Source organism: Lissotriton helveticus, chromosome 11 (genome assembly GCF_964261635.1).
Source record: "Lissotriton helveticus chromosome 11, aLisHel1.1, whole genome shotgun sequence".
Lineage (NCBI taxonomy): Eukaryota > Metazoa > Chordata > Amphibia > Caudata > Salamandridae > Lissotriton > Lissotriton helveticus.
Genome location: NC_136072.1, coordinates 923,624,971 through 923,640,663, shown reverse-complemented (window position 1 = coordinate 923,640,663; position 15,693 = coordinate 923,624,971). Strand labels below are relative to the sequence as shown.

At 47.1% G+C, this 15,693-nt stretch overlaps 1 protein-coding gene across 18 annotated transcripts in view; it reads right to left on the bottom strand.

Moving 5' to 3' along the window:
• MTMR3 (myotubularin related protein 3) overlaps positions 1–15,693 on the bottom strand; it is a 1,335,997-nt gene that overhangs the window by 343,732 nt on the left and 976,572 nt on the right. For all 18 annotated transcript variants that reach the window (XM_078667211.1, XM_078667215.1, XM_078667214.1 and 15 more), the window contains one exon: positions 13,243–13,428. In XM_078667211.1, coding sequence (XP_078523337.1) covers positions 13,243–13,428 — 186 coding nt within the window. The remainder of the gene's footprint in view (positions 1–13,242; positions 13,429–15,693) is intronic.

Below are 15,693 nucleotides of genomic sequence, written 5' to 3'. Positions count from 1 at the left end.
ACACTACTTTGTTGTACAAGTGAATGTGAAAAGCAGAATTGCTAGCAACTCCAGATTGTTGATATACAGCTGTGTTTGAGCTACTGTACATAGACTGCAAACAGTGAGATCTTTCATATGTACCCCTCATCCCTGAAGGGATGCATCTATATTAAAGGTGATTTATGGAATTGGGGCTTTGAAGGGCAGGGCGTTCAATAAATTGTTGCTGTTCCACCACTGCAGGTGCTGGTCCCAACAACACTAGATCTTGTAGACCCTCATTAGCTTCAGAGCATTGAGATTGCAGAGTACGTTGAAGAGGAAGCATATGTTGATGAACGTGTGGTACTATGGCTATGCATGAGGCCATCATCCCCAATATTATCATCACATGATCATCACTGTGATGTGAGCTTGTGGCTGAAATGGAGGTAATGTTTGAAAGAACTTTGTGTGCAGAAGGCTTACTACTTGATGAGTATATTGAAGGCACTGATAGAGTGTTGGACTTTTGATAAGCCAATCATCTAGATTTGGGAAACATGTATTCCTTCTCTCCTGAGATGAGGTGCCACTACTGCAAGGCATTTTGTGGAAACCCTTGGTGCTGTTATGACCCCGAATTGTAGCACTTTGACTTGATAATAATGTCCATTTAGCTGAAAGTGTAGGTAACATCTGTGTTCTGGGTGAATGGGGATATGAAAATATGCATTCTTGAACTCTAATGTGGTCATGAAATCTCCTTGCTGCAACCATGGTATTACTTCTTATAGCGTAACCATGTGCAAGTGTTCTGAGTAAAAGTACCTGTTTAGTGGCCTTAGGTCTAGAATAGGTCTTAATGTTCTGTCCTCAATGAGATCGAACGTGAAATCTCTATGCGTCAGTGCGATTATTACAATTCCGAGAACCCTGCCTTACTGGCGGATATTCGTTGGAAAATCAGTGTTCAACGAGGAAGCAGATTGCAAACTGAGCCTCTTGTTCCGTGAGACTACAGCCCGCCATTATGGCAAAAGCGACATGCCTGGGTGGACAATGCCCAACATGCTTAAGCATTCACGATCTCAGAGTATATTGCTGAACTTCTAGATGAACGCCTTGAACGTCAATTCACCCCTAGTGGCATCCTCCAGATAATGATATCCTTCTACTCCCACTTATACCAGTCGAAGATATCACCAACCGCCAAGCAATTAGAAGCATACTTAGACACAATCCAGCTGCTATGGCTAGACCACGCGCATCAACAGTGTGTTGATGCACCCTTTACTGATGAGGAGGTGCTAGAGGGCCTCTCCATTGATGAGGTGCCCAGCCTGGACGGGCTTAAGGCCTCATTTTATAAGGAGTTTGCTCCTTTATTGATTCCATACCTCTTGGCTATGTATGAGGTGTCTCTTGAGTCCGGTGAATTACCGCCTTCGCTACATGAGGCAGTGATTGTCACTATCCTTAAGCCTGATAAGGCTGCAAACAGATGGGACTCATAAAGACCGCTGTCGATGATCAATACTGATAAAAAAAATACTAGCTAAGCTCATTGCAAATCACCTGCTGGCGTTGCTGCCTAGCATTGTACACCCGGACCAATCTGGGTTTGCTCCCGGCAGTTCCACGGTGCACAACCTTCATAAGCTTTTTGCCATCCTGCATATCGTGTAGAGCCCAGTCTGCCTCTGTTGGCTGTATTACTTGAAGCAAAAAAAGCTCTTGACTCTTTAGAATGGCTGTTTTTGTTCACACCACTCTGTTGTATTGGTCTGAGCCCGTTTTTGGTTTCCCGGGGTAAAAGGCAGGGGTGCCCATTATCCCCTATCTTATTCTTAATTGCGATGGAGCCTCTCACGGCACGCCTGTGACAACACCATGCGCATCGTGGGCTCAAGTTTACTAATCGGTGAGTTGTGGGCTCTATGTATGCCGACGATATTGCGCTTTATGTCTGAACATTTCAGACCCACTTGGATCCTGTTATCCGGGAAGTTATCAAGTTCGGCGGGCAAGCAGGGATACAAATAAATTGGGCTAAATCGATTGCCTTCCCCCTCACGGCAACCACACAGCGCTTCAAACATGGAATCATTTCCCTAACCTGGGTGTCAAGCCGGTGCAATACTTGGGAATCTGGCTTTGCCGGGACAGGGATGAACTATGACGTGCCAACTATGGCAGGGTGATGTCTTGGCTGGAAGAAAGAATCGCTGTTTGGAGTCGCCTTCCCTGTCCAAGGCAGGTCAAATAACCATTGCCAAAATGGTGGTCCTTCCTATATTTCTATATCTTTCTCAATATCCCCATGCCGTTGTCCTCAATTCCTACAAAAACTGAGTTGAAATATGATACCTCTGGAGTGGCCCGGGAAACATCCTAAAATAACTTGAGATTCTAACATCGCCGATCCATCAGGGTGGCTTGGGGGCCATGAATATAACTTTATACGCGTTCTACGCCCAGGCTCAACACTTACATTTCTGGGTACACTCGGTGCCGCTGCAGCCACATATCCCAGTTGAAGCTGATGTCGCCTCCCCAACACCTTTATCCATGGCGCTTTACCAAGCCTTCAGGTCCCAGGGCGGGGCAGTTGATACTGTTAAGTGGTGCAATGGGTATGGGATGGCCTGCATCGCAGAGTACAACTGCAGTGCCTTTACGCCCCAGCCATTCCTCCTACCCACAATCTAATGTTACCTGCACTGCACGATGAGGGTACAAGCGAAGGCTATTTAAGAGACCTATTCCTGGGAGGTCGCTTTCTCCCCGTTTCCCACAGAGGGAACCCCGCGTCTTACCTTGTTAGATACGATCATTTACTATCAGATTCTGGCTACCTGCTGCAGAAACACGCTACATTTCCGGAACCCCCACCTACACTACATGCTCTCGTGCATATACTAACTACTCCTGTCCCCTGCAAAATGGTCACTCGTCTATATGTCCCTATGCAAGACAAAAACACCGCAAATACTCAATTCTCTAGTTTCTTGAGGCGCATAGGGTTGAATCAATGTTCTAGTGAACAATCTGTTTAAATATGATCTAAACAAAATGTATTCAAAATATCACGTTTACTCAGGTGAAGAAAATTTGATCCATTAAAATTTTTTAACAGACACCAAACTACCTTATCTAAACAAAACGCAAATTCACTCCATATTTTGACATACTTAAATCTATATAGCATTGGTCTCAGGGCTGATGCGCATTGCAAGCAATGTTCAACACAGGCCTCCTTTCTCCATTTAGTCTGGGAATGTCCCTCAATAGCGAACATCTGAGCGGGAGGTATATCGCATCATACACATGATTACAGGTCGTTCATTCGCATTGACACCATTAACATGTCTAAAGGGGTATGCCAGGGATGTCAGGGATATTCCGCCTGAGTGTCAGCGTCTCACAACAATTGCTCTTGCTTTTGGCCAAGCGCCAAGTAGCTATACATTGGGGCCATAGACTCGCTCTGAAGGGCGAAGCGTGGCTGCGAGACTCCGCTTACTGTCAGGAGCAACTGGCTAATTATTGGGACCGAATGTCAATCACCTCCTACCCTGTGGACATTTGGGAACCTCTTCTAATTTACTTGCGCGCCTGAGACCCTTCTTCTCATTTGGTCGGGGTGGTGGCCGTACCTGGCACTATTGAATACCCGATAAGAAAACAAGTTACTTACCTGTAACTGAAGTTCTCCAGTATTGGAAGCTTTCATAGATTCACAGGTCTGAATCATTCCCCGTCGTCGAGACAGGAGTCTCCGGTACATAAAAGAGCAATGCTTAGTAGTATAGCAAACTGAAAAGAGGCCTAGGCCCATTTTCCTTTTGCAACCCATAGCCTTTATGTAAAAAGGCCCAAACCTTTCCCTGAACCAATCAGAGCTCCTCACCCTCTAGAACACTCCTGAGAGAACCTTTTGCCCCACAGATTTTCGCGCACTTGTGCATAAAGAACACTTTTCGTTCTAAATCCAAGGTGAGCCTCTCAGGGGAGGAGGGTGGGTGAATGTGAATCTAAGAAAGCTTCCAATACTGGACAACTACAGTTACAGGTAAGTAACTTGTTTTATTACTCCAGTATTGGAACTTTCATAGATTCACATGCCTGAATCAGAATAGCGAGCAGTGATATCACAAATCACATTTGTCTCTTACATTTCCTCTTCATGTAATGTATTAAGAATATAATCAAGCATAGCAAAATACAATAAATGTCTTTGCAACCAAGAGAAAAGGATGGAGGGATGAAAAGAAAAAGGCTCACCGTCACTGGATGATATTTCTCAGCACCGCTTCTCCCACCGCCGCTTCTGACTCTGCGGCTGCCACCAAGCAGTAGTGCCTGGTAAAGGTGTGCGTAGATGCTCAGGTCGCTGCTCTGCAGATATCCTGGATTGGCACTCCTCCAAATAATGGATGTGGACACTGCTCTCGTCGAATGGGCACGAACTCGTGTGCCTAGAGGTTTTCCAGCAGCCTGATGACAGTAGACAATCGCACTGGAAATCCACCTGGCAATCTCTCGTTTTGATAAAGGGAAACCTTTCCTGGGAGCACTGAAAGCAACGAAGAGCTGTGGAGATTTGCGAAAACTCTTAGTCTCTTTTAGATAGAATTTGAGGCATCTTTGAACGTCTAGCGAATGCAAAAAACTCTTTCCGCTGCCGTTGTTGGTTGAGGAAAGAAAGGTTTTAAAACCAATGGTTCATTCAAACAAAAGTCAGTTGGCACTTTAGGAATAAATTCATGATTAGTCCTAAGAATCAGTCTGTCTTCTTTAAACTGTAGAAAAGGATCTTGAATCGTTAGAGCCTGCAGCTCTCCTACTCTTCTCGCTGAAGTTAAAGCAAGTGCCACCTTTCATGATAGGAACTTAAGGTCCGCCCTGTGGATAGGCTCGAAAGGATGTTTCATCAATTGTGACAACACTATGTTGAGATTCCAGAGCGGTGGTGGAGGCTTTATTGGAGGAAAAACCCTGAATAATCCCTTCATAAACTGTTTGATGATCCTTGATGACCATAAGGAGGGACCTGAGGCGGACCTCCTGTAACGGGATATTGCGGCTAAATGCACCTTTAGAGATGCCTGAGCCAATCCAGACTCAGCTAACAGTAAGATGTATGGAATAATTTCATGTGGTGCCGCAGTCAGAGGATGGATCTTATTCCGTTGACACCAGAGACAAAATCTCCTCCACTTCATCTTGTAGGTTTTGTTTGTGCTATCCGCCCTAGCCTTAGAGAGGATGTTTCTACATTCTGCTGAAATATTCAGGTGTCGAAACTCACAGTGCTCAGGAGAACGGCTGCTAAGCGCAAGGATTTCGGGTCCGGATGGAGCACTTGTCCCCGGGACATAGTCGGAAGTGATGGCATCGATTGGAGGCGGATTGGTTGACTCTCCAATAGTAGCAGAAGCTCCGTGAACCAGTGTTGCCTGGGCCACCATGGGGCTATCAGGATGAGCCTGTACGGTTCTTTCTTGATCTTCGCAATCACTCGCGGCAGGAGGGGAATCGGAGGAAAAGCGTAGGCAAAGACGCCGGACTATGCCATCGAAAACACATTCTGCCAGGATCCCCACTGGGGAAGCCAGCTTGCAAAGAACCGGCATTTCTTGTTCTCCCTTGTGGCAAAAAGGTCTACTGTTGGTCTCCCCATGTTCTGAAAACGTTGTCCAGAACTCCTCGGTCCAACTCCCATTCGTGGCAGGATGATTTGAGCCTGCTGAGGGTATCTGCTTTGGTGTTCTGATCTCCTGGGAGATGTTCTGATGACATGGATATTCCTTGCTGTAGAGCCAATCCCCATATTTTTTGGGCCTCCTGAGAGAGGGAGAGCGATCTTGTTCCTCCCTGTTTGTTTAGGTAGTGCATCGCAGTCGTGTTGTCCGTTCTTATCAACACCGACAAACCTTTTATCCTTGGCAGGAAAGCCAACAATGCGAGGCATACTGCTCTGAGTTCTAGCAAGTTTATGTGCATTTGCTGTTCTTGCAACTTCCAACGACCGCTGACTTGAAGGTCCTGAAGAAATTCTTCCCACCCTTCTAGGGACGCATCTGTAGTCACTACCAATGGGGCTGGTGCTGCAAGGAACGAGAGCCCTTGAGAGACCTTTAGTTGTTGTGTCCACCATGCTGCTGCCTTTCTCATGACCGGTGTCACTTGGATCACATCTTCGAAGGATCCCTCCGCTTGACGCCATTGAAGGTCGAGTTGCTCTTGCAACGGGCGCATTCTTAGTCTGCAGTGAGGAACGAGGGGTATGCAAGATGACATTATCCCCAGTAATGATTTGTACCTGCGTACTGAAAGATACTTTCTTTTTTGAAACTCCTGGAAGTGAGACACAATCTTTAGCTGTCTTTCTTTGGAGGAAAATGCCTTGTTTCTCTCAGTGTCCAAAAATGCTCCCAGAAAATTGATCCGTTTGTTTGGATGAAGGGAAGATTTTTCCTCGTGTAGAGTCAATCCCAGTCTAGTGAACAAATCTATGCAAGCCCTTGTTGATGCTCTGGCTAGTGTTTCTGATGGTGCCTTGACTAACCAGTCGTCTAGGTAAGGAAAAACTTGATGTTTCTGTGTCCTTAAGACAGCCGCCACTTGAGCCAGGCATTTTGTAAACACTCTTGGGGCTAATTTCAGACCGAATGGCAGTACCTTGAATTGGTAATGTTCTCCGGCTACCATGAACCGAAGGTACTGCCTGTGGGAAGGATGGATGGGGACATGAAAGTACGCATCCTGTAGGTCTAAGGTAGTCATATGATCCCCCGGGTTCAATAGTTGAAGGATGTCCTGAAGAGAAAACATCCTGAAAGATTGCTTCTTGAGATAGGTGTATTGTTATTTGAGATCCAGAATAGGAAACCATTTGAGGATGTTTTTTCTGACTAAAAAGAATAGGGAATAAAACACCTTTCCTCTTTGGGAGTTCGGCACCGGGTCTATTGCTCCCTTTCGGAGCATTGTCCGAATCTCCTTCTGGATTTGATGCAAATGGTTGACCTTGTGATGCATCGGTGGCGTACAAGGGGGTGTTTGTAAAAATTCTAGAGTGTGGCCGAAATGAATAATGTTGAGGACCCACTGGTCCGTAGTTATTTCCTGCCAATTTTGAAGAAAATGAGCAATCTTCCCCCCAGGGGTACATATGATCCCAGTAGAATTGGTGTAGCCGGAACCTGAAGGTTGTCATTGTCGTCGGGCGTTGTCTTTCCCCTGACGACCTCCTCTAACTCTTGGAGTGGATTTGATATAACCTCCAGATTGCCGCTGTGTATACTGCTGACGGTATCCTCCTCTGTAAGATGGTTGACCCCCTACCCTTAAAGTCTCGAAAAGGAACTTTTCTATATTGTAGAGTTCCCCAAACTTTAGCAGTTTCAGTATCTTTTTTTATACTTTGAAGCGTGTCATCCACATGCTTGCTAAACAAGTCTTCCCCGTTGAAAGGAAGGTCCAAGATTTTATTCTGGACCTCTGGTCTAAAAGCTGTTGCTCTCAACCATCCTTGTCTGCGCAGCACTGCTGCTCCTCCTAGAGTCCTGAAAGCCGTTGTCGCTATATCCATAGCGCAATCTATGACTTCCGCTGAAGTCCTCTCCCATTCTTTAAGAATCTTCCTGGCTCTTGCCTCTCCGCTTCTGGCACACGGTCAATATATGGTGACAGGTCGCACCACATTTGCCTGTTCTATCTTACAAGGATGGCCAGGGCATTTGCAGCCCTCACTAGCAGAGCTGACATTGAGGAGAATCTTTTACCCGCGTTGTCCAGCCTTCTTCCCTCTCTGTCTGGGGGCGCCGTAATCGGAGCAGACGGATTTCTCGACTTCTGCTGCGCCGCTTGTGTAATACCCGAGTCCGGTTTGGGGGTGACCCAAAAGACAGGCCGGAGCATCTGCAGGCGCTTTATATTTTTTATTCAGTCTTGCAAGCACTGGAGTGACTGTAGCCGGTGATTCCATCACCTTTAGGCCTTCTTCCCAAATATGACTTACGATCGGCAAGGACCGAACAGACCTACGATGTGTTTCTTTAAAGTCATATAGGAAACACTCCGCTTTATCCTCCACCATGGAAAGTGCGAATCTTTTAGTGGCCTTTTCCATCAGGTTATGAATACCACCAATGTCCTCTGGTGGGGAATCTACAGGTGTTGGTGATGGAGACGAAGGTGAAGGAATTAGGTAATTGTCCCACTCCTAATTAGGATCCGTAATCTCCCCCTCATTATGATCATCATCAGTAGTGTCAGGATCCTGCTGAGGTCTTGGTGGCGGAGATTTACGGAGAGGCTCTGGTAAGATCTCCCACCTACGCACTAGCGTACTTGGTACAGAGCGTGGTCGAGGTGTAATCTCAGGAATTTCCTTAGAGGCCTGAGGTGCAGGATATCTTTTCTTATAATCCTCAAGCATGAATTGTTCTTTTCCAGGCCAAAAAACGCTTGTCCGATGTTTTTTCCCTCGTCGACAAGCCCATAGACGAGATCGTTGTCGCCGTCGACGAAATCAATCGTCGACGCTACCGTCGACGTTTTAGTCACCGTCGTTGTTGACGGTCCTGTGGTCGCCGCCGCCGTCAGCGATCCAGTCGACGATGCGAGTGTAGTCATGGTCGTCGTCAGTGCCATCGTCATTGAAGGACTCGTCGTCGACACCGTCGTTGACGGTGGAAGTGCTGACGGCGATACAGCCTTAGATATAGCCTTTTCCTCAGATTTAGTCGACGATGATGTGATTTTTCTCGTCGACGACACAGATCTTTTATCCTTCTCCTCAGAAGGTGTAGAGGATGATTTCTTGATGGTAATTTTGACTCTGGGAGGAGACTTTGAAGGCTCTGAGGTAGCTTTCTTCACTTGTTTCGCCTCTGAAGCAGAACCCTTCTTCTCCTTAGTTTTGTCTGAAGGCGATTTTTAGGGACTGCGCCCTGAAGACCCTGGAGTGGTCTTTTGTGGGGCATTCTCAGGTCTCTCACCTGAGGTATGAGCCTGAGGAGATCTGCTCCTTTTTTGAGATCTCCTAGACGAAGATGACTCCTCCTCACTCTCACTTGAGAGGATCTGCTTTCTGGATTTAACCTTCTGAAGCCAGGGTATTAGTCTTCCCTCATGATCTCTCAAGGTCTTATTTGAGGAGGTTCGACATACCTTACAATCCTTTGCTTGATGGTCTGGATAGAGGCAGTATATGCAGTCTTTATGAGGGTCATCTGTATAAAGCCTTATTTTAGAGCAAGTGGCACAAGCTCTAAATAATCCTTTTTTCTCCTTGTCAGCCATGGTAGTAGAATAAGGAACTTCAAATATGGAAAAACTGGAAAAAGAGAGAACTCAAATCCCAGTCAAAGAGAAGAGTTTGAGCAGAGCTCAAAGGAGACTCCTGAGCACAAAGTGCGGTAGAAAATCTGAGGGGCAAAAGGTTCTCTCAGGAGTGTTCTAGAGGGTGAGGAGCTCAGGGAAAAGGTTTGGGCCTTTTTACATAACAAAGGCTATGGGTTGCAAAAGGAAAATGGGCCTAGGCCTCTTTTCAGTTTGCTATACTACTAAGCATTGCTTTTTTATGTACCGGAGACTCCCGTCTCAACCATGGGGAATGATTCATGCATGTGAATCTATGAAAGTTCCAATACTGGAGTAAATGGGGCTACTGTTTCGGGTATATCCCATAGGCCTCTCCTGGCAGCTGCAAGCTCTGTCACCCATTTGATGTCAGTTTGTAATATTACAGCTATCATGTTAGATATCATGATGTTGTGTATACTGTGTACTTATTTTCCTCTATATCTGGAATAAAATGCATGATTAGCTCTACAGTGGTTACATAATCCATCTATATCTATACAGATGTCTGCATGATTGTTGTTAGATAAACTTACTTAACCCCTTGCATGCTGATGACGGCCCCCAGCCGTCATGCACTACAGTGCTCGTGTGCTGATGACGGCTGGGGGCCGTCATGACCGCACCCGCGATCGGAATGTGCCGTACAGGCGCAGAATCGCGGAAGCAGGCAAGGGGTTAAAAGAAAGTCAACAATAAGTCCACAGTTTAATTGTTCAAAAGATTTGGGTTTAGGCAGTTACCTCGCCTCTTGTATGTAGCACAGTGGAGTATATACAGCCTTTCCTTGGGTTGCAGGGATTGTTTGCAGTCGACTTCTGCACCCCACCAGCCATCCCTTGGCAACGGAATAACAAATTGATAGTATAACAAATTGGTCCTGGTACCTATGAGTTAGACCAGCTCGTCAACAGGCTGTGGGGTCAACACAGGGAGACCATCCCTATTCAAGACTGATCCCTCTGATTCTGAGTATGTGGTCTGTCTCTCTGAAAGAGAGAGTTTATCTTTAATTTTGTTTCAGTTTGTGTTGCGATTTCGTCTGCCGCTGGAAGTGCCGCCACTTTTTCCAGCTCAGCCTGGGTCTTGGTTTCTTTGGCATACCTCTGCTCCTGGCCCTTCTAGGTCTTTTCCTGGGTCTGAATTTGTTTTCTTTTGCCTCCCGCCGGGGGCCTGCTGGAGTCAATCTGTGTCTAGCAGAATCCAGGCATCATGAGATTCTTCTCGAAAGTGAGTTGTGTCGTCCAATAGAATCTTCAGCTTGGCTGGGAGCATCAGGGAGTATTGCAGGCCTTCTTCTCTCAGCTCCTTCTTCCACTTCTACCAAGGAGAATCTCTTAGATTGTACGGCAGCTCTATAATCTGGAAACTTCAACACTTTCCCATTTCTAATAAGGTATGGGCCGTCCATTTGAGCTCTCCGTAGTAGGACATTTCTGCGTTTAAAGTGGAGGAGCTAGGCCACCTCCGGGCAGGGCAGCCTGCCAAGAGTTGGTGGTCAGCCAGGCACTCTGTGCACACATTCTAGCGCAAAAAGGGTAGTCAAATAATTTGGGGCAACGTCGGTCCGCATCCAGTTTGAGATAGGACAATGTGTAATTTCCTTCTGTGACCTCCAGGAGGCCCACCATATGAACGTTCTACCGCTGATCCGTCCTCTGCATCTTCAGCTCGGAATTCCAACATATGCACCTTGTCAGTCAGCACTGTAACCTGTTGGGCCACGTCCAATTGTGCAAGGTGTATTTCTTCAATCCCCGATTCCACTTCCTACACCATATCTGCTAGTTTATGGTGCTCTGCTCTCAGCAGTCCCAGTTCCACTGGGAGAGCATTAAGATACTGTTGGAGTGCGGACTTATTGTCTGCTATTGCCTCTAATAATTTGCAGAATTGCAGTTGCAAATGGGGCTCTATACTGTCGGACCCATCAGCATCCCTGTGCGTAGACATGGCTGACTCAGTCGAGTCTGACTGAGTGCTAGATTTTCTGACCCTAGGCTTCGCCATGTCCATCATGTGTACAATTGATAAGGGAGATATCTACAGAGGGGTGGTAGAGAGTGAGCAAGCCTTTTAGTTGGGCCGAGTGGCAGTCAATAATAACTCCCCGCACCTAGGTATTCGAGGGCCTAACTTCGAACTGTGCTCCAAGAGGCCTGGCAAGACCTCCTGGGGCGCCTGCCGATTCCCTCCGTATCCCCTCTCTCCTACCTAAGTCATGAACTGTGCAGTTCAACCTACACGCATTCCCCTGGGGAAGGGTGAGCACCCAATGTTCCACAAAGTTGTCAAACAGTCATGCAGTACAGCGGCAGTAATTTGTAGAGTGAGAAGGCTGTGCACTGAACGCTTTCCAAATCGGGACTTCCATACATTCATCCCTAGTCCAGAGATCTGGGTTAAATCCATCGTTCTTTTGCCCACCATGCAACCCCAGTCTAGACCCAACCGTATGCAAATCAGTCTTGACCCTGTGCCCCATGCGAAAAGTCCAGACAGAAGTGCCAAGCCAGGTCCTCCCTGGACCAGAAGCAAGCGTCCTGGGACCAGTTTCTGGGCATCACCTTTCATCAGCCAGGCTAGCTTGAATTCAGTGGCACAGTGAGCAAGGGACCCAAGTCTGGGCATACCCATCCCACTTAGGGTGAAAAGTGCTACACAAACAAATGATGGACGTAATGCTGAATAAATCATACATTCACCCCCAGTCAAGAGATCTGGGTTAAATCCATCATTATTTTGCTCACCATGCCACCCCAGTTTAGACCCAGCCATATGGAAATCAGTCTTGACCCTGTGCCTCAGGGGAACAGTCCAGACCGAACTGCCAAGCCAGGTCCTCCCTGGACTGGAAACAAGCATCCTGCGGCCGGTTTCTGGGCATTACCCATCATCAGCCAGGCTAGCTTGAGTCCAGTGGCACAGTGAGCAAGGGCGTGCATGTGGTCACATCTTAATTCCCCAGTGCAAGACCGCTCAGCGCAGGGTTTTGGTGACTGTTGAGCTATGCCCTGTAGTCTTCTCTTTGCTTGCCCTGCCGGCGGAGGTGAGAAATCAATCAGAGGTGAAGTTGGGTGGGGCCGGTGATCATCGGGGTCCAAAGCGTGCACAGGGGCAGCAGCCATAGCCCATTCCGATCGATTCGGGATTGCATTCGCCCAACAGTTACAGTGTAGAGATGGGCCAGTAAAGTTGAGTTCCAGCTCAGCGGCCTGCATCCACGGTCTCGCATTCCATTCCTGAGCGCCACTCTTCTTCGTGCCAGGCACTGCTCAATCAGGCAGTTCAGGCCATCTGGATACTGCGAGTCGGCTCTCTGGACGGTATTGGATGGTCGGGTGGGGGTCCCCCTCCAGTGCACTAGTCAGTAGCTCACCTCTAGTTAGGGGATGTCGCCATCAGTGTTTGTTTCGCCCGTTCTTGCAGCGCCAGCTCGCCCACGGTGTAGGCCCAGTTGCTGCAGCACTCCGAGGTTCCCTGTGACGCTCCGAGTCCATCCCCAGACACAAGGCAGTGCAGTTCTGGACAGCAGAGAGTAATGTGGTGTGTTTTAGGGGTCGGATAAGCCGCGAATGCAGTGAATGCACAGGATAATTGCTTGGGCCAGAGCTATGCGATCACGCGTCCGCCATCTTTGGTCTGCTAGCCATGCCCATGTTTAGACAGGCCGTTCTGGTGAGAAACCTTACCTCCTGGGAGTTGGTCAAGTTAATGTCACCCTCCAGTCCAGTTTCACCTATGCCTCAACCATTCGGTTTAGGATTCATTGGATCTAGAATTATATTTACAAAACGATTTTTTTAACCATACAGTTGCTTGTCATAAAAGCTTGCGTACAGTAACAAATGAAGGAAAGCCGGGTTCAAACATTAAAAAAATAAATACTCTGAAGTCTCAACTCACAAGAAAAGCTTCATTGAACTCAAATGAGCATGGGAACTGCCTTTGGAGCTGATGGACACAGTCTAGCCACTGCAGAAAGACAGGACAACGCTCATTAAGGTCATCAGAGGTCTCTCCATGGCCACACCGATCAGCAAACTTGTGGCCGAAGTCTAGCCATTCCATCTCTACTATCACCTGGAAACCCTGCACGAGAGAGAGAGAAGAAACACACAAATGACATATCTGTCATGAAATACTATATCAAAAGCAGTAGCTCACAGAACTAGTAGAGAAGGCAATACAAGCAATGCAACCACAATACAACCACTAGGTCACCATCTTAAAATACAGAATAAAAAGTTATTTACAATCTGTAACAATGTTTTTGTGAGTGCTCTTATCAACCTGCAGATTCCTCACCTACTCAAGATCCCCAATTGCCAGACTGGATCCACATTTTTTAACAGCGCTCCCATGCCAGTAGGTAACGCTCAACACCATCTCTGCGCTGGAAGCGATGGTTTGGTGACATCAATGGAGCCATAAAGCACCCTCCACAGTGCATCAATGTCAGTTTCAGTGAAGAATCTGCTGATAGATAGAGAGCTCAGCCGAAATATTTTTTACAGAAGGTACCTTTTTCTGATGGATAATTACCTAAAAATGACTCGCCTGTTGAAAAGATTCCAAAGTCCTACCTCCCAGCTGAAGGATGTAGGAACGTGCCCCTTTTGACATGGTTACCCACCCACATTTTGTCTGGTATCTGATGCAACCTTGACTGAAAGTGTACTGGGTTCTTGCTAACCAGGTCCCCAGTACCAGTGTAAATAGTACCCCTGGTACCTAGGGCAGTGGGTGTAAGGAAAGTCCCTAAGGGCAGCAGCACAAATTGCACCACCCTAAGGAACAGGTCACCCACCAAGTTCCTGAAAACTGCAATTGCAGCCTTCTTGTCTTGGTACAGAGAATAGTGAAGAGTCTACATGGCACACATCCCTGTGTGCTATTCCTGCGAAGAATTACGTGGAATAGATAAGTCACCCCTGCAGCAGGCCTGACAGCCATGAGGCAGGGTGCACTATACCCATGTGTGGGCATATCTGCATTATTGGATGTGTCCCTGGAACCCTTGTGAAATAAGTTAATACTTGAATGCCACAAGTGCACAAAGAAGCCATATAGAGTACATGGGCTGGACACTTGTGATTACGAGTTCCCCAGCTACATGATGGCTTCACTGTACCCCCAGATGTTAGGTAACAAACATATTGTCTTAGTAAACCAACAGTGAAGACAGTGATGGATTTATTAAGAAATGCACCCAGAGGGCACCTTAGAGGTGCCCCTTGAAACCCTACCAACCAACCAGCCAATCTAGACAGGTTTTTGTCCCCCTGAGGAGAGAGCCAACGATTTCAGAGGCTGGGAACAAAGCCTGCTCTGGGCAGAGATGTTTAACACTTCCTTCTTACCCACGCGGCCCCACCGCTGTTACCAGCACAGTCCGCAGCTGCATGACAGGAAGCTTCAAAGGCCCTGCCGCCTTTGTTAATAGACCCAGGCCTCTCCATATAGTGGAGATGACGCTCTCTGTCCTGACCTCACTTTTTGGTGGCAAGAAAGGCGGGACAATTAGTAAGATTAGGAGGTGTGCCCACACCAAGCCAGCACCACCATTAAGGTGGACACCACCTTTTTGGATTCCTCCATCTTGTTTTGGACGGAATCAGCCTTCTAGGGTCAGTGTTATGCCCACTTCTGATAGGAAGTGATCAAATAGAGGGTGTAGACACTGTAAAGGTAGGTAGCCCATTGGCTACAAAGTGTCACTCCCCTTAAAGCCCCTAAATGTAGTATTTAGGTGGCACCTCTGAACCAAAAGACTCAAATTCAACGGATCAAGAGAAGAAGAATGAAGAAGAGTCACTGCCTGGCGAGAAATGCAGAAGCCCTATGAACTTTTGGCGTGAAACCCTGCATGCTCGCAACTCTCTCGACTATCACAACACAGTGACTCAACCTGCAAACTGGAGATCTACAACAGCCTTGGGGAGCCTAACAGCACTTTGAAAGTCGCATCCAGTCTCCCTTGGAGTAAAGGAGCTACTCCCTTGCAGACGAAACAAAACCTGTTGCACACTTAAATAAAGTTTAAAGCAAAAAACAGATGTCTCAATGGACATAAAGTTCATATGTTATGGGCGAAGGATTGGACCATCAGTGTTTCAGATTTTCTTTTATTGATCTCAGAGAGCCAGCCGACACGTGTTTCGTCGCAAGAAAAACACACTTTTCCGCGACTCCTCAGGGCTGTAGGTTAGAGAATTATAACTACAGGTCGCGGTGCCGGTGATAATTCCGACCCGGCTCCGCTCAGGACCGGGTTGACAGTATCAGTCGAGTGATGATTCGTTGTTTCAATTCTTCTTTACCACCACGGAAATTGCCACACTGCTTTCATCCTAA